The sequence below is a fragment of the Grammomys surdaster genome, unplaced genomic scaffold, assembly GCF_004785775.1.
Source record: "Grammomys surdaster isolate TR1022 unplaced genomic scaffold, NIH_TR_1.0 60, whole genome shotgun sequence".
Lineage (NCBI taxonomy): Eukaryota > Metazoa > Chordata > Mammalia > Rodentia > Muridae > Grammomys > Grammomys surdaster.
In genome coordinates this window covers 6077262-6096178 of record NW_021604562.1, presented here as the reverse complement: position 1 = coordinate 6096178, position 18917 = coordinate 6077262, and the positions used below count along the sequence as shown (strand labels likewise).

Sequence of the window (18917 nt, the reverse complement as noted above, 5' to 3'; positions counted from 1 at the left end):
TCTCTCTCTCTCTCTCTCTCTCTCTCTCTCTCTCTCTCTCTCTCTCTTCCCTCCCTTCCTCCCCCCTCCCCGGTTGTTGGTTCTCTTTTAAAAGCATGCCCCTACACACTCCCTCTCTGACTTGTTGAATGTGATATCTTAGTTTGATATGCTGGGAGCTCGAATGAGAAGAGTGTGAGACTCAGCTCAGCATCCTGCCACCTGCAGACGGCATCCTAGCCACTGGAAGTTGGTTTTACTCATTTTGGAGTGAGTTGCTCCACAGCCTAGCAACACAGTGAGTTCTAATGCCTAGACAATGAAAACTATTTCTTTGTCCGCTTCCTGTATAGCTTCTAACACATTCCTTTGAGATTGTATTTTTCTTTAATTCCTTCTCTCTTCCTCTCTTTGTGTTTTTAATTCTCTCATATTCTATGTTTCCTGGGTGCATTGCCTAATTTGTCCTTTGTATTCACCCATGTCAGATCTGATCTAGAATGCTAAGCTCAGATGGGGCATGGATTCTATTATTGTCCTCCAACGTAGGAAACCCTAAAAGAGCTTTACAAATGGCTAGGTGTTGGGAAATGACTTGACGGGAGATCAGACTTGGCAGGACTTAACCTAATTACTCCCACAGAGATTGGGGCCCAGAGTGGATATGTGAACTTGTGAAAAGTCTGAATTTGTCCGTGTTCCAGTTAGAAAGTGGAAGGGAGAACCCATCTTCTTAATCAGAGGGGAATTTAATTCCTTAATAGAGAGCCTATGTTTGACCAGAGACCTTAAAGCAGGTGGAGTTCTGAAGATCATTTACCTTGTTTTAAAATGTAGATAGTGCTGGTTGCTGTCAAGTTGGTTGACATGAGGACATTTTCACGGTTGGAAGTGTCTAGTGCCACTTTTGTCAGCTTCTCCAGGTCACTGTGGAAGCTGCTGACCTCTCCAGTAGGAAAAGTTGCATTGGTCAGATGTCCCTCGGGGTCATACCTGAGGAACATAACAAACGTCAACTCTGAAGCCTCTTGGCAGTGACAACTGGCCTTTGCATGGCAAAAATCGTTTGGAAGCTAATACAGCTTTACTTTGAGTGATAACAAATATTATTAACCTTGTTGAATAAGAAGAAAAAGGTCAGAGGGATGATTCATCAAAAGAAGGTAATTTTTGACGCTTCTGAATTCCTGATGACTTCCCTGAGCTCTGCTGTTTTACAGAAAAAATATATATCTGGTAATGAATCACCAGGATGGAAACCTGATTTATGAATCATGTCCTGCTGTGTGCAATGTTCCAGGGAAGCCTCTGCAATTTCGGTCGATTCTCCTACCAGTGATGAAATATGAAAACCAGCAGAGGGTGCTGTTGTCAAAGAAAAAGGAGCCACGAAAGGCCCTTCAAAGCCCGAGCAGGCCAATAAACTGACTTTGCATTGTGATGGGAAAATTATCATTTGCTGCTGTTTAAGTTGCCAAATTTGAAATGAATGAATCATTCTTCCAACAAAATGAACAAGCACAGAGGATAATGCAAACATGTTCATTAAAACATTCTGGAGGCCCTTGATCTTGGTATCACTTAAATTCTTTTTATCTTTCTGGAGTATAGTGTATAAATGTTTTGTAATTTGCCTTTATAAGAAAGATACACAAAAATAATAATTACCTGGGATAATAGGCAATAACCCATATCTGGAAATATAGCCTAGTGGGTTTACTTTTTTTAAAAAAAATCAAAATTATTGCCAATCTCACTGTCCTCCAAATGGAAACTGCCTCCCTGAAGGCTTTTGATGTGGAGTTGGTCTTTTATTGCCAATGGAACCATGAAAAATAAATAGTTCATTAAAAGTAAAGACACACACTTGGAAACCCATTACTGTTTCCTTTTCAAGTTGCAAATTGCAAAATATTTAAGCACTTTTATTTGCTTTTAAAATGTTAAACAATTATATTCTTTTTTTTTTTTTTACCCCAAGTGAACAGGATACAGCAAAGACACAGTGGGGAGTGTGGCTCTCTCCCACTCTCCTTTCCATGAAATGGGAGGTGTAGTTCAGTGCTATTCTATCAGGTTTTAAGCACCTCAGCCCTAAGTAGTTGCTGAAATTTTAAAATCTAGACCAACTTTTGGCTAGGCTGTGTTTTAGAAGAGGGAGCTGCACTTGAGTGTATATACAATGCTGTTTCAAGTTCAATTTCCTACGTACATGTTGTAGCTATGGGCACACATAGATTATCAGGTAACATGGCTGTGTGTGCATTCACAGAGAATCAGACAAATTGGTCATTTGACATCACACACACTTCACTCCAACTGTTAGGTCGCTTAATTGGGCTTTCTTTTTTGTTTTTTAAATGGGCTTCACTCAAAATGCTTGATGTGCTGTTACTGTGCAGGGAAGGACTCATTGTCAACACTACTATTTGTGCCTGTGGTTAATGGCAAAATCCTTCCTTTGCCCAGCCTATTTGCTCACAGCCGGCTCTGGGGCTCTGCACCTGTAAGCAGCAAGCCTCCATTCAGATATAGAAAGGCTGTGTGTTAGCGTTAGCCTTAGTGTTAGTGTTAGTTTTAGGGGTAGGGGTAGGGGTAGAGATATGGGGAGGTATAGGTCCAGGTATAGGTACAGCCCCAGCCTTTGTCTGCCGGGTGGTCCTTTCAGAGAACGGACGAAAACAATGTCCAGCTTTTGAAGTCAAAAGCAATCTACCTGCTGCTCCCTATAGGAAAAGTTTCCAATGTTCAGATAGAGGGCAGCTGCTGCATGCTTTCCCCAGTAGAGAGTGTGCCAGTCTAGCAGCTTGGATTATGCAGCAATTCCTTCCTGATCCCCATTCAGCCTGGGCAACTCTGCCTCATTGCTTTCCCTTTCCTGGATTCTAAGGGCTTGCCTCAAATCTTATCTAATGCCACTGTTCTTCATTCCTGCAGGACATTGGCCCTGAAATGTAGTAGGTAAAAGTGTCTACTGACTTTCCATTTTAGGGACAACTATGTTTTTTTTTTCTCCCAGCCATACAGACCTGGGTTGTATTTTATTTGCTCTATTGAAGTTGAAACTGGAGCAAGAGCCCTCTCCTTGAATTTCAACAACATTCCATAGACAAGAGTTCAGTGATTGTGTCCCTTTGTGAGAGAAAGACAAGTTCTTATGCCACTGAAAGCCATCTCCACACATACATGCCAGAGTCCAAAGTGTTGATGAGCCACAGTAAAGGCTTGGAGACAAATTTGGTTTGCTAACCAATTAGTATCTGTTAATACTGAGCCATATACTTTCGGCCTGAGATGCATTTTCCTGCTTCTTCTCAACATCACAAGCACTGTCCTTCATACTCTGTTCCTACCACTGCTTCCCAATTCTACAGAAGTGCACTGGGAATGGGAAGCTAGTTTTGGATAAGACTAGTGTTACTCAGATAGATTTAGGTGGGAGGCTGCTGCTTGGTCCTTTTCTCATGAGGGAGGCAATGGTTTAGGGAATAAAGTAACCTCTCCCACAGGCTTGTCTAGTCTCTGAGTGGCTAGAAAAGTCATCTTGCCTCATTTCCTCTCTGTGGCTGGGCAGGCATTCTTATTACAAAATGTATGGAGCTTGATCAAACAACTCCAGCCATCAACATTCTTATACAGCCATATTCTGCTGTTCCCAGTCAAAAGCAGTTACATTTGATAATATTTATAGTGTGGTGTCTCTCATGTGCTCAATCATTTATATCGCTCTGGATCAAAACTGAAGAGGCCCACCTCTTTTCTGTGGGGTCATTACCAAAGGAAGAGCTACAGGCAGATATAAACATCAGTGGGTAATTCCCTCAAGTTTGGAATGATTGCTCAAAGTGGACAAGAAAGAAAGAGAGCCTTTGATTTCTTAGGGCTTGCTTGAGTTCCCCCACTCCCCCTTCCCCAACTCCCATCACTGGGGAATGCATCTTTCCAGGCTGAATGTCAAAGAAACAAGTTTAATCAAAATTCTCTCATGTCGTGTTTTTCCCTTTGGAGCTTGCATCCTTTGGTGCAGAGAGTACAAGCCAATATGCTTCAACGGATCCCCTCAGGCCACAACATGGGAATGACCCCCTCCTTTCTCCAGGCAGTGTAGAGAGCTCATTTAACCAGACACAAAAATTCTGCCAAGGGTAATGTGCCATTAGGCAATGAGTATTGCCTTCCTAGTCATTAGAAGTGGGTTTGGTAAGAGGAGATTTGTCGTCATATTGTTCACTCCTACAATGAATTTGCAGCGTTCTTATAGGGAAGGAATACAGTAGTATTGAACACTTAACCTTTAGTTCAGTACTGTGATAGACTGTAAGTATGTGTATATTCATGTGTGTGTATGTGTATATTCATGCTCACATGTATGTGCTCTAGTAGAGCATATGAAGGAAGTTCATTTTTTAAAGTAACTACTTACTTACTTAATCAAAATTGATGTATATGGGTAGTTTTCAAGTATGTATGTCTGTGTATCAATTGAATGCCTAGTGTCCATGGAGGCCAGAAGATGGTATCCCGGAACTGGAGTGAGAGGCAGTTTTGAGCCTATAGTTTCTGGAAATTGAACCTGGATCCTCTACAAGAGAAGCCAGTGCTCTTAACCGCTGAGCCATCTCTTCAGCTCCTAGAATTCATTATCCTTGAGGGGGATATACTTTAGTTGGGGGAAGTTATATTTATACATTATTAAAAATATATTTGGTCTAATCTTTTCTCATAAAGGATAGTGAGATCTTTCCCCTGAGGAGCATTTAAGGCAGCTCTAAACTGCACTGAATAGAAACTGGAAGCTTCCCTACCTTTGCTTACAAGAAAATACTCAGATTAATAAATGTATGATTCATTATTTATATTTTTAAAAGGAAGGACAAAGAAGTCAGACCTCTATACTCCCTCAGTTCAAAACTGACCAATCTAATAAGCATTCTTTTTTTTTTCCTTTAGGAAATAGTAGATCCCATCTTTCTCACCAGCAATAGTAGTTTGCTTTTTATTATGCACTTCCAAGTCCACAATGTCCTTCTGTTCTCATTTGACTTTCATTCAGCTAATAGAGTCATGTGCTATATAGGTCCTGGGAATACAGTGTTTCCTGAAACCCAAAGTCTCTAGTAGGGTGGATGAGACCGCACAAAAAATCTTTTTAATCCCAGGATATTGCTAGTGCATATGGAAAAGAACTGTAGAAGCCCAATAAAGGCAGAGGTCAGTTCCTGCTGGGCTGAGCCATAAGAGAGGAAGATCATGAAGTCAATTTCTTATATTCTTGTTTACATGAGTGTTGGTTTTATTTTTGATAGTGAGTCTCATGTAGCCAAGGCTGGATTAGAACCTTTTAGGCACCTGAGATGGTGGTTTGATGGGGTTAAGGACAGAATGCCTGGACCTATACATCTTATGTAAGCACTCCACCAACTTAATTACATCCTTAGTCCTACTTTTATTAAATTGTAGTCATTTACTTGCCTGGAGGTAAGTGCTACACCTTATAGCACCTTAGTTTCATTTAGATCCCATAACTATAGAAGACACTAGAATCTTGCATATGTTTGGTTTATGAGCCTTAGCAGTCAATGGATGAGCCATCTCTCCAGCCCCATTTCAAATATTTGAAGGGGTGACTATTGAGTGAAACTTTCTGCATGAAGATATGGCTTATGTGTTTTGCTCCATTATAATCTTATCTGGGCAAAAGGGTAATCCCTCATTAGCCACCCGTGGCAAGACTCAGCATTTAAACAATACTCTAGGAAGTCTTGAGAAATATTACGAAAGCTTTTCTCACTTGTCACTAAGTGGCTTTTTGTGTGGAAAGAAACGAACTAACAGTGTCTAGAAATGGACAATGCGGAGGACCTAAAGATCAATAACACATGGAAATACAGGAGTCTTCCTCCCAAGTGCAAGGACTTCCTAGAAAGGGCAAGAGGGAATGAGGAACTGTTAACTCTGCTCAGCCTGACAGCAGACACAACCGATTCTCTTGCCTCAGCCTGGGGCTTTCTTAATTTAATGTAGCAGAAGAATTTTTTGCCAGGAAAATGCCAGAAAAATAAGCGAAAGCATCCTGGTTACTATTTCAGTTCCAAGGGTGAAGAGGAGTTGCCCCTTATGGGAGGAGCAAGGTCTTTCCCTTGGACATCCAGTGTGATCGGGTCAATTACAATTAGGGGTCCATTAGCTTGTCAGGACAGAATGCATTTCTTCTTGTTCTAGTATTATTCTTATGTTGACAGTCACATCCTTGTTAGCCATTTCTCTGTGGACAGCTTCTTATGCCTGTTTCACCCCCACCCCTCACACTCTGACACTTAGGATGCTTGTGGGCAGTGAAGCTTCAAGTACTAATACTTGGGGTGTGTAATTATGATCTTGGTCCAAATCAAACAATTATGAAAATCAACGATCTATTTAAACAATATCTCATCACACAATAAAAGCCCCTATACTCCTGCTGCACAGAGACTGTTTTAAGTTCCTTTTGCATTACCCATTTTTCAGGGTCGTCAGTGTCAGTTTTTCTCTCAATAGCTGCAGATAATCAAAAGCTGAACAGATTACTCTCATGGGTCTTTCTATACAGCAGGTCTTCATCTTGACAAACTTTGCTTCGCTCTCATCTCATCTCACAACAGAATTCTGTTTTTAACTTAGCAAACAATTTGTCCCCTTTAGCCAGAGAAAGAAGCCACTCTCTCACTTTACAGAAATACTTGAGGTTTTAGGAGAGTCTTTCAGCTCCTATCATGCTTAGTTAGCCTTCTTCTGACCCTGATTGAGATAGAAGCTCCAATTCTGTGTTCTCAAACTTCAGATGGACAAGGACCGTTTTGTGGGAATATCCAGGGCTGGGTTAAAGGATATAAGTGAAACAAGCAGAAGGTAGGTGGCTACTTATGCCTATTATTAGGGCAAGAAAGTCATGCATTCTTACATGGCCAGGGAAGATAGGATAGGAGCTGTGGTTTACTAGGGACTGCTGTACAGCCTGAGAGCAAATAGCTTCAAAAGGAAGAGGTATCTTCTCTCAACACGTGTAATTTGTTCTTGACCAGTTCAGCATATTTCTTACTGGAGTTAGGAGATAGGGGAAAGAATAGCTTTCCTTTTTATCTAATGTTCTCATATTCACTTTCTGTTCTAACTCTCTACATTCTGCGTCATCGTTCTTGTAGTCTCAAATAGTCACTCTTCTATGGAACTCATTGTGGTAGTTGTAGAACAGAAAGACTAAGTCTGACCCTAGAGCTAGCCAACAAGCAATCTGAGTGGGCAAGTTACTTCCTTATTCTGGGACTCTATGGTTTATAAGATGACTTCTAACTTTTCTTTGTGACCATAAAATTTCAAGGGCACTCCCTTGTGGATGCTTGTGTTTCTTATCCTGTAGAGTCTCAATATTGGTTATGCTACAATGATGTTAGTAGCTCCAACTTTACTGATTGCAGGCTGAGTCCTGGTGACAGGTCTGGAGGATACTGCTTACCACCACATTGTCTCTGCTTCAAGGTGCCAACAGCAGAAAGCTGGTATACAAATTTATCTTGCAGTAACACTCTCTTCTCTATTGGGCATCATAAATTTTTATCTCTATGCTGTACTTTTTCCATTAGTAAGCAAACATATTTCACTAAAATCTTCTATAAATTCAAGAGTAGCCTGGTCTACAGAGTGAATTTCAGGCCAGCCAAGGCTACATAGTGAGACCCTGTCTCAAACCAAAACTCAAAATCAAACAAAAAATGAACAATAAAAATCCCTTCTGTTGACTCCCTTTCTCCCCCCCCCAACACGAGCCCTAATTTCTCTATTCCTTTTAACAAAGCTTCTCAAAATAATTCTTTATCTACTGTTTCCAATCTCTCTCTCCTCCTATTTTCTTTTTTTTATTATTATTGAGAGATAATTCACATACCATAAAATTTAGCATTTTGAAGGGTACAAGCTACTAGTGTTTCGGTACATTGGTTATGTTATATAACCATCACCACCACTTCCAGGGCATCTCTATCATTCCTAAACAAACCTTATTCATTATGACTGCCCACACCCCTACTTTATTCCTTTCATCTCTTCTAGGCAACTAATGTATTTTATATCTATATGGATTTGTCTTTTCTGGACATTTTCTGTAAATGTAACCATACGGTACCTTTCCTCTTGTGTTTAGCTTCTTTCATTCAATGCTTGTGAGGTTGACTCATGTTTTAGCATGTGTCAAAACCTTGTTTCTACTTTTGAGTTAATATTATATCATGATATTGATAGATTGCATTATGCAAGTAGACACTTGTCACTTGGTGGACACTTCCTGGTTTATGAACACTGGTGCCATGAATATTTGTGCATCCATCCAGTCTTTCATTGCCCTGTTCTATTCAGGGTTGAGTCCTCTACTGTTTTGTAGAATCTTCCTCCTTTTAGGTAAATAATGATCTTCACAGACAATGGTCAATTCTTAGGACTGACTTATTTATTAATATCTGATACATTCATTATTTTACAATGTCCCCAGGGTCTTATATATGTGTCACAGATGAGCTACCATTGATCTCTAGGCTCAGCCCCCTTTTCCTGTTTTGAATCACATGTTTTATATACAGAAGGATTATGAATGTATCCCCCAATTTTTTAAGCTGAAATATTAATAAGCTGGGTTTTAACTTTTATTTTATTTTTTTCAAATTTTATGTGTATAGCGTTTTTTTATCCTGTATGTATATATGTCTGTGTACTTCTTGCATGCCTGATATGGAAGAGAGCATCAGATACCTGGGGACTGGAGTTACAGATGGTTGTGAGCTGCCATGCAGTGCTGGGAATGAAGCCCACGTTCTTTGAAAGAGCAACCAGTGAATTTAACTATGGAGCCATCTGTCCAATGGCAAGAGATGGGATCTTTCGGAGATGATTAGGTCATGAAGGTTCTGACCCCATAATGTGATCTGTGAGTTGTAGGGAAATAGCCTACCTCTTTTCCTCCCTACTTCCGTCATATGAAGATGCAGAGTAAGAGGTGCCATCATGCAGGCAGAGAGTACCTCATCATATCACATGCTGATTCTGCTGGCATCTTAGTCTTAGACTTTCTATCCCCTGGCAAGTTGTCTTAGTGGGTAAAAGCATTTGCTATCCAGCCCTTGTGGCCTGAGGTTGAGCCCTAGAACCCATGTAAAGGTGGAAAGAGAACACCAACTCCATAGAGTTGTCTTCTGATACACATCATATATATGTGTGTACCCCGCTCCTCCCAAGTGAATTCCTATTGTTTATAAATAACCTGGTCTAAGGCAGTTTGTTTAAGGGCATAAATGGGCTGGACTAAACCAATTGGCTTTCAGAACATGCTGCTTCTCTAGCTTAATGGCTTTCTTTTCTTGGTCTCTTTTGACAATTTTTCTTAAGCTAAAAACTATGAGGTTTTTCCGGATCATTATGTTGCTATCTTTTCTTAGTCTATACTCACTTTTCTGGTAATCTCACCTGTTTCATGGATTAAAATACATTTTAACCTTTGGTGGATTCCAAATGTGGATTCCCAACTTCTCTTCAAATCCAAACTCATCTATTTAAATGTAAATGTTCAACTGATTTTCACAAATTGAATTTCTAGTCTCTTACCTTATAATATGTCTTGTATAAGAACAGAAATTCTATATTGTTTTTGTTTAGGCCAAAAGCTTTGAAGTTGTATTTGACTAGTTTTTCCCACAAATCCTACATATACTTTGACAGTAGTATCAATCACTCTTATTTTCAAAATGTATTCAGAATTTTTGATGCATTTTAAGTATAATATCTATCATCTATCTATCTATCTATCTATCTATCTATCTATCTATCTATCTATCCATCCATCCATCCATTTATACATGTTTTGTGTGCCATGGCAGAAAGTAGAAGGTTTCAATTTGTGGGAGTCAGTTCATTCCTTCCACCATATGGGTTCTTGAAATCAAGCTCAAGACTTGGAGGCAAGCATTTACCTGCTGAGGTACCTTAATAGCCCCAAATTATTAATACATCTTATACCATATATATGTATGCATATATTCTTTGTATAATATCATTATTTGAAATGCTATACAGCTATTGTTCTCTAGTAAAATGTAAGATCCAGGAAAAAATGGAACTTTCTCTTTTTATTAATGGTGATACCTCCACATGTAATAGGCACGTCCCCTGTGGCCTACAGGCTTCATACACTTCAAGATAGTTATGAGTGAAGGTCAATTCAGACTCATTAACTAACTTAAAAGATTATGAAATTTTTGTGACTTTTTTGTAAGTTGACTTCATAGTTCTTGTGTGTGAACTTAGGAGATGACATCAATGTACCTCAGTGTCAAAGGTTAGACATGCCTGAAACATTTTGTAGTACTTAGCAAATACTCAAAAAATATTAGTCAAAAGAATGAAAAGGAAACAGGTTACCTAGTTGATTTGCAAACTAGTTAACATAACCATTTGTTTTGGCAGGGTCAAATTTAACGGTCAGGTTTCAAAACAGTGGTTTTCTTTTTTTCTTGCTTTGTGATCTGGGGTGAGACTTGTTTTCAACGACATTAAAAGTTTCTCATTGAGTGTCTCTCTCACTAACTCTAGAGCCCACCAAATAGGCTGTCTGGCTAGCAAGCCCCAAGAATCCATTTGTCTGTACCTCCATGGTGCTGCCACGTATTACCATGCTTAGCTTTTTATGTGGGTGTCTGAAGTCCAAATTCAGATTCTCAGGCTTGCATAGCACATACTTTACTATGAATATGCATTTTAGAGTCTTAGTAAATGCTTAAGGTTTGGATTTTCCTTTTAGAAAACTTCTAAAAATGTATACCTTTATTATATGTACATTGTATATGTCAGTGTGAGAGTGTCAGATCTTACAGTTACAAATAGTTGTGAGCTGCCATGTGGGTTCTGGGATTTGAACCCAGATCTTCTGAAAGAACAGTTAGTGCCTTTAACCAGCGAACAATCTCCCCAGCTCCTCCCCTGTTTTAGGGAGGTTTTTTTTTAAAATTTATTTATTTTATGTGTATTGGTGTTTTGACTGCATGTATGTGCAAAGGTGTCAAATCTTGGAGTTACATGTAGGTGTGTTTGTATGTTGCTGCATGGCAGTTGGGAGCTGTCATGTGGGTGCTGAGATTTGAACCTGAGTCCTCTAGAAGAGAAGTCAGTGCTCTTAACCACTGAGCCATCTCTCCCAGTCCAGGATTTTCCTTTCTAAAAGGCTGTTCACAATCCCTAAATGTCAGATGTTTTATTTGTGTACATGATGTTCAATTCAAAATGCCACTGTTATTTTCTTTTTGACCCTCTTTTAAATTTTAAGTCAGCAAAACAAAACAAAAAAAAGTTTCTCATTAAAAATTAATTTTTCTAAAGGAAGAATGTTTTAAAGTATGGACAACTGGGTGAATCAGGACCAATCAATTATATTTGTGGCTTAGTTACTTATCTATACAATGGGGATGCTAAGAGCCCCTATCCCATGTTGTAACAAAAAGAACCAAATAAAATAATATATAGTAGTTACATAGCACAATATCTAGCAGCAATTAAATCCTTAGAGAACAGTTGCTTTTGTTACTCTTATTAAGATGTAAGAGGACTTAAAAAAAAAAACCAAGAAAGTCCTGCAACAGAAGCTACTGAATACATTTCTCCAAGTGAAACTAGAGGAGCTGTTCAGGTCTTTTTGTATAAATGGCATTTCTTTGGGAAATGCTCCAAAATGTGAAGGACAATTGCTTTGTTCTTTTCCTCAGAAGGCTTTTGTACCCTGGATATATTCTCTTCATACTCTCTGTAACCACACCGGAAGAGCCACACCTTAAACGCCTGACATTTAGTATCTCCTCTTCTTCATGTTTAAAGAAATTGGCTTGACTGTCGTCCCAGGTTCTGAGTTCTGACTCTAGGGATTATCCTCACTTGGTAGACTGTTAGAAACTTGGCAGTTTCTTTCACGGGGAAAGTACTTCCCAGGGGGGCTGATCAGTCTGGCTTGCTGAGTGGATTGACTTGGGAACAAGGTAAGGACAATGGTCTCTATTTCCATGCTATGGGACCACCTAGTAGCTTGCTGTCTGCCATACTTCATGTTAGTTCTCAGTCAAATGCAGTTAATACAGAACTAGCCTATAGTTGCCACTGCATGCTAGGTTCCACTGGAGCAGGGACTCGGGGGAAGCCTGAGCTCGCACAGGAACACTTGGCTCCCCATCTCACAGAGGTGACCAAGGGCTCAGAGCTGCTGGTCAGCATTCCCTCCACAGATTTTTACATTCTCCTTTTAGGGTCCACTTCCGTTCTTACTTCATCCTTATCTCTCACAGCAATGAATACTGAGTTGGGTTGAGCACAGACTTATTTATTCATCCATTGAACCCCACAGGGATCTGTAAATACTTGTTAAATCACACTGCTTCTTTACTGCTTCAGCAGCATCCTTTCAGTTTTGTTATTTAGATGCAATTTTACCTTGTCTTCCCAGGGATGCTGTAAATTTTTTTTTTGAGTGCATGGACTTCTACCTTATTCCTGTCCCCTGCAGTGTCACACTATACTTTAAGCATTATACTCTACAAACTGCTTAGGCAAAATGGTGCCCACCCTAGGAGCTGAGTAAAATTTTCTCCTTGACTACTTACTTTTTATTTTTTAACTGTGATTGTTAGGAGAAAATAGCATGCAACAAGCCGTCAATTACTAAACCATGTTCTTACTGTAATTCTACTTCAAATAAAAACCTAACAAAGGCTTAGTTGGAAATAAGAAACTTACTCATAAACAGTTGTCCATCCATTTTCATTACTTTTTGTTGCCAGAAGTCCTGTGTTTCCTGGGTATGTCATCAAGGCCAAATTGTAGCCTTGGGCTGACACTCTTTTCAGGACTCCATTGCTACTTATGGTAAGCCAGTAGACTTGTCCGCCAGGCACCACAAGCCACAGGGGCATCCCACCGGCATCCCGGCGTATATGTACTGAATTGCCATTGCTGCTAGTGATTGCTCCCAAATCACCTTCAGCATTGTAGGTAAAGTTATAAACATAGTCCCTTGTTATTAAGTTCATGGTATGTAGGTGAGTTCCATTGACAGTGAACTGGTAGAGTTCTTGGTCAGCAGGAGAGGCAATCTCATATAGGTTCATGTCATTCAGGTGGGCTTGATTCTTGCTGATGGTACGAATTCGAACATTGCCAAGGTCTGCTACATAGAGGGTACCATCAGGTGACACTGCTAAGGAAGAGGGGGCTTTCATCTTTGCATCTTTGGCATAGCCACCGTCACCTATGGGGAAAGACCTTGATATTAATAATTGACATCAAAGAAACTTGAGGAACATACCCTAGATGTAAAGCAACACACATTTAAAAAACATTAAAAATATCATTAAAAAAACAATCAGCAAACCATCATTCTTTGCAAATCTCCCCCTCTGATTATTTTGAAACCCTTTATTCAAAAGATCGTAATTCTCGAGTCAGTATCACTGAAGATAAACAGTAAGATGTAATTATCTCAGTTACACCAATTTTGTGAATTCCTAAATCCCGCTGTTCAGAATCTATTGTATTGCAAGATACAAGAACAGCAAATAATGATAGCCACACAAAATTTGCCTGCAATTCCACGGGTCTTATTCCTGTTGCTGCTTGAGGGATCTGTTTTAAGATCTTCCAGTCCTACTATGCTTAGAGGTCATTTCCTTTGTTAATTTCCATTGTCCCAATGTCAAAATATACTGTTTATAAGTGTAACAATGACTCCAAATATCAAATTTGGTAACATTAGATTTATCTTGAATGAAAGATATACATTACTAAAATATTTATGTTTCATTGTTCAGAAAAATACTGGAAATATTGAACAAAGTCACATTGACCAACGTGGTGGATCTGGATTCCTATGGCCCAATGAAAAACAAAATTTATGAGGGCCATTCAGTCCTGGGTGAATAGCTTAAAAGGTCTGCATGTAGCATGGAGGGATATCCATTTGGCAGGCGAATAGAAGAACTGTTGACATTTAGAGGTCTGTTTGATATCCAGAATAACTATTCCATGTTTAGGGAAAAGGCTCTTCTTTTCCTCTCCCATTTTAGCAAACAGTAAAGGGCACTGTTGTTTATGGAATTTCAGAGCTTTTAAAATCAATCAATTTAAGAGACTGATGTAAGTAAGAACTTACCATTGTGGAATTTAAATTTTCTTGTATATTCTCAAAGCAGTCTACTTGAGGTCCCTTCTAATGTCTAATAGAACATGTTTTTAATGTGGAAAGCAGTCACTTAGGGTAAGTTTTTTTCCATAATAAAATCAGTAAATACGTTTTTATACCTATTTTCCTGTATCTAATGCAAAAATAATGGTATGATCTTAAATTTGTATGATGTTAACTTTTTGAGAATCTGAAAAGTTATTACATCTGTTTATCTTAAGAACAGCAAGGTGACATGATGGAGAAACACACTTATCTCTGTAACAAGTAAGGCAGATGAATTGTGAACAGGTTTTATGGCTTTTCTGGGTCAGTAAGTCAGCTGTCAGAGTTGACTCTCAATACAATGCTTTCTCCACTAGCTCACACAACAGTTTATATGAATTCCTTTTGTTTTCCTTTAGGCTTTTCTGATGCAGCTTTTCTTTTGAAAAGAGAGAAGGGGGACTGCTGAATTGCTAAAAAGGTCATACCTGAAAAACAGTCACAGTTGGGATCAATTTTACAGTCGCAGTCAGTGGGAGCACCAGCGATGATGGAGATCTCCCCATTGGTGGTCACTTGCTGAATGCGGTTCACTTTCCTCTCGTCTGTTTCAGCGATGAAGAGCAGCCCGCTGTGGGAGACACTGATGGCCCTAGCTGACTCCAGAGTGGAGTGAATTGCTACTTTGCTGACCAAGAAATGATCGATGCCGGGCACCTGGCAGTGAATGGGACGCCCTGCAATGATCCGCACACGCCTGTTCTCAGAAATTTGCAGCACAATGTTGTTATCCAGGACATACAATGAATTGTCCATGGGATTGACTGCAAGGTCTGTTGGCCACTCCAATCGCACCTACAAAAAGAACAGAGCACATATCATCATGTTACCATATCTTACCAGAGACTATTTTTACCTTAAAAGTAATAAATAGCTTCTTGTTTCTGTACTATTACTGATTTCAGCAACACTGATGCTGTCTGACAATGAGGGGTGGGTAGGTAATCACACTGCTGAGCATATTTATCATTTCTGCTATTCCAAATACAGTATAAATTGTTTTCCACAGTCTTGGAAGTATCTTCTAGAGTAGTGGTTTTCATAGTCTCTGGACCAACTACCATAGCATCACTTGGGAAATGATTAGAAATGCAAATTCTGAGGCTGCATCCTAGTATCATAATCCTGGAATCCATCCTTGTGTCATAGTCCCTAAGAACGGGGATCCAACCATCTGTGTATCTGTGTTTTTACAAATCTTCTAGATGATTCTGAAAGCTGTTGATATAGGGCTTCTGGATCACTACAAACACCCCCTTCCCACCACAATCTGTTATTGTCTTGTATTTGCTTAGAAAAGCAAAGTCCTAAATTTGGGGCAATAGAGAGTGCTAGGGAAACCAGATTTTAATCAATAGCTTTTGGGGATAGATCCTGCCATTAACATGTGCCTAATGAACATCTTGTATATTATGCAGGCATGGTCCTCTAGCTATTGATTCAGAGTCCTAAGCTGGCACGTACGTATTTCTCCCTTAGCTGGATCTTGTTTACTCCTTTAGTCCTCTACGTTGGTAAAGAAACAGGTTGGTTTGTGATTTCCCTGAATGTTTTCTTTGTGAACATTCTTTGGATTAATCCTTGTGCTAGCAAGGCTTTAGGGATTAAAACAAATGTTTCCATGACATGAACCTATGCCTTCAAATAACTTTTTGGTCTGGTGGAGCCCTTGGAAACACTATTAGCAATTATTCTCCATGTTGTAAAAAGGAAGCAATAAACATGGTATGAAAACCCTTCACATAGACATGGAGTCTGGATATTAACAGGAGAGATGATATGTAAGCCAAGGATGACGTATCCAGTGGGAGAAGAGGGTCATGTGTCTGGGGGCAATTTGGGTAGAGTAAAAGGCATGGGTAATAGCTTAAACACCAGAGCATGACTCTTCTTGGGTATAATAAATATTTCAGTAAAGTTAATATAGTTTCAATGTGTGGAAATAATTAGTGATGCCAACCAGGAGGTAGAGAATCACTAGACATTTCAGAGTCAGTTTGGTCCTTTTTAAATTTATATCCTGTGGTCCTGACCTTTAATGTGACTGTGTTTGGAGATAAGGCATTTAAAGAGTACATTGTGATAGTTGAGATTGTAAGACTGGATCTCAAATCTAAACCATAAGTGTGATTATGATAATGGAGATGTTTATATGTGAACATAGCAAGAAGATGGCCATCTGAATGTCAAAGAGATTGCTCAGGCAAAACAAACACCTGTGTCTTAGTTTTCCAGTATCCAAAGATATGAGAAAATAAATTTTTGTTACTGAAGACAACTAATCTTTGATATTTAGTTATGACATCTCTGGAAAAGAAATATACCAGCTGATGAAAGGAAGCACTCAGTCAGTTTTGTCCTTGTGACTGGGGGTAGCCACTGATGGGCTTTAAGTAGGAGTATGGCATAGTCATATTTGGGTTTAAGATGGATCTTATTGGCTGCTGTTGTGACAATCTAGGAGGCAGAGGTGAGATAAGATACCCAGAGGAGGCTTCTGCAGTAGGCTAGGTCTGGCAATGTAGGGTATTGAGAATACAAGGATTTGAAATATGTTAAGGAGGAACAAAACAATGTTTGTGTTCTCTTGCGTGGTATGCGTGTGTATGTATGTGTATTTGTGTGTGTGTGTACATGTGTGTGTTTGTGTGTATAGTATGTATGCCCTGTCCAAGTGCTGTTCTAGATGCTGGGAATACACAAACTAAACATGAGTCTACTGTAGTTACTTTCTGGACATGAGTTGGCTCTCTGCCTGCCCTGACATTTCCCGGCAGTGACTACCTATCTCTAAGCACTTTTCAGAGAACTGTGCTTCATGTTGCACTCCCTACGTCACCAGCCATTACTGTCGATTTCTCTCCTTTCAGGCTAGACAAAGGCAGAAAAAGTGTCCTATTCAGGACTAAAATGGTGACAGTAATGTAACTATTCTTTTTAGCTTTGAGTGAAAGCCAGAGGAAGTCTTTTTTTTTTTCTTTTTTTTCTTTTTCATGGAATTTGAACGTTTGGGAAGCAGATGTGGGCTGTCACTGCTTTTTGAGGCCCTCTACTTCCTCAGCTGGATGAGACCTTATGGATAGAGATTAACGAAGTGGAAAAAGGCCCCCTCTGATATCTGAGATGAAAACTTTTTTTTTTATTTGTGCCCGATAAGGGTGCGCAATTGGAGCTGTGAGGAGAACAAAGGTTGCCTTTGGCTTCACCTTATTATACCACACTGGGCCCTTTACCCCAACAGCTGAATGTCTCTCATTGTGTCCCCACAAGTCTGTGTGCCCTCTACCTCCACCCCTACAAATACTGGCCTTCTATGGTCAGTACCATATGCCTCTGGGCAGCTAGGAATTTGAGTGCTAATGGGGTAGAAAGCTCTGCTTGTATTATGCATGTTCTACAGAGCCTTTCGGACGGAGGCCATTGGATAAACATTAAGCACCAGCACAAACAGCTCCCAGAACAGTTTGTGGCGATGTGTTCCTCAGCATGTCTGTCTGAGGCCTTTGCATGTCAATGTGCTGCTGGAGAGAGACAGAGAGCCTGCTGCCAGTGCTATTGCTGCTGCTGCAGTGGGGGCGGCTTGACTCTTCTTTACCCTGTGCCCACACCTTGGACCTCTATAGACACTATCAAATGTGCACAGAAGCTGTCTGTGTGCTCTAGTCCTATGGAACACGGTCCCTTAGGAAATAAGTCAGGGCTGGCTGAGGAAGAGGAAATGAATTTATTTCAGTACAACACTCCTCTTTTGATGGAGTCTGAAGCTGGTGACCCAGAAAAACAAAGCTGACTGAAATGACGTTCTAATTATCCCCACCCTGGGAGCCAAAGCCAGGCCAGAGGCCGAGGAACGGCGCACACCTGGCAGAAGCTAGGGAAGGAACATATTTTCGACTCTGCTCTCAGCTATCAAGTCTGCCTCTGAGATAAAGGCTGGTGGTGCGAAAACACGCTGCGAAATCCTCCAACTCTCTCAAGCCGATTTAAGCCGATACTATTGGTGTCGTGTTTATTAGATTTAATATTGCCTCAAAAAAATACACGAGCCATTGTGTCTGTTTGTTTTCTTTCCCGTCAAATGAGCTGCCCTCTGGCAGTTTCCTGTGACTAAAGTGGCCTTTGTGCTTTTGAGACACTTTCTATGCCAACTACACAGAATCCCTTTAATTCCCATTTGATTCAGCAGAGCAGCTTGTCTATGAGCTCTGCTCAGATGAAAGCTGTGTGCCTACTTAGCAGTCAAGGGGCCAGTGTTTTAGAGGATGGACCTTTTCACTGCTTTTAGGCTGTCAGGTCCTTTTATGTTGTTCTCATGTTAAATACACCCCTTTCCAGGTAAGTCATCAAGGAGCTATACACCCACACAATAGAAACATAGCATTTACTATTAAGGCATTTCCACCCTTCCCCCTCAACATATGGAGTGATGCTTTTGAGCTGATTCTGGCTGATAGAACTAACATCTATTAGTTGTGGAGAGATCCCAGAACACTATGCTATTGAGATGATTTTAAAGTTAACTTGAAGAAGCTGCTGCCATTTGTACAACCATTTTTCTTTTTTCTTTCTTTTTTTTTTTTAAATGGGGGTAGTATGTGATGGTAAAATGAAGCATTTTCTTTTGGAGTGGGAGAAGAAAGAGACCGAAGAGCACCAG

General features: G+C 39.9%; 1 protein-coding gene across 3 annotated transcripts in view; it reads right to left on the bottom strand.

Annotated features, from left to right (window-relative positions):
• Positions 1 to 18917, bottom strand: part of Tenm1 (teneurin transmembrane protein 1) — a 559933-nt gene that overhangs the window by 23293 nt on the left and 517723 nt on the right. For all 3 annotated transcript variants that reach the window (XM_028753445.1, XM_028754767.1, XM_028754112.1), the window contains 3 exons: positions 14689 to 15055; positions 12775 to 13285; positions 800 to 972 (listed from right to left, as the gene is read on the bottom strand). In XM_028753445.1, the coding sequence (XP_028609278.1) occupies positions 800 to 972; positions 12775 to 13285; positions 14689 to 15055 (1051 nt within the window). The remainder of the gene's footprint in view (positions 1 to 799; positions 973 to 12774; positions 13286 to 14688; positions 15056 to 18917) is intronic.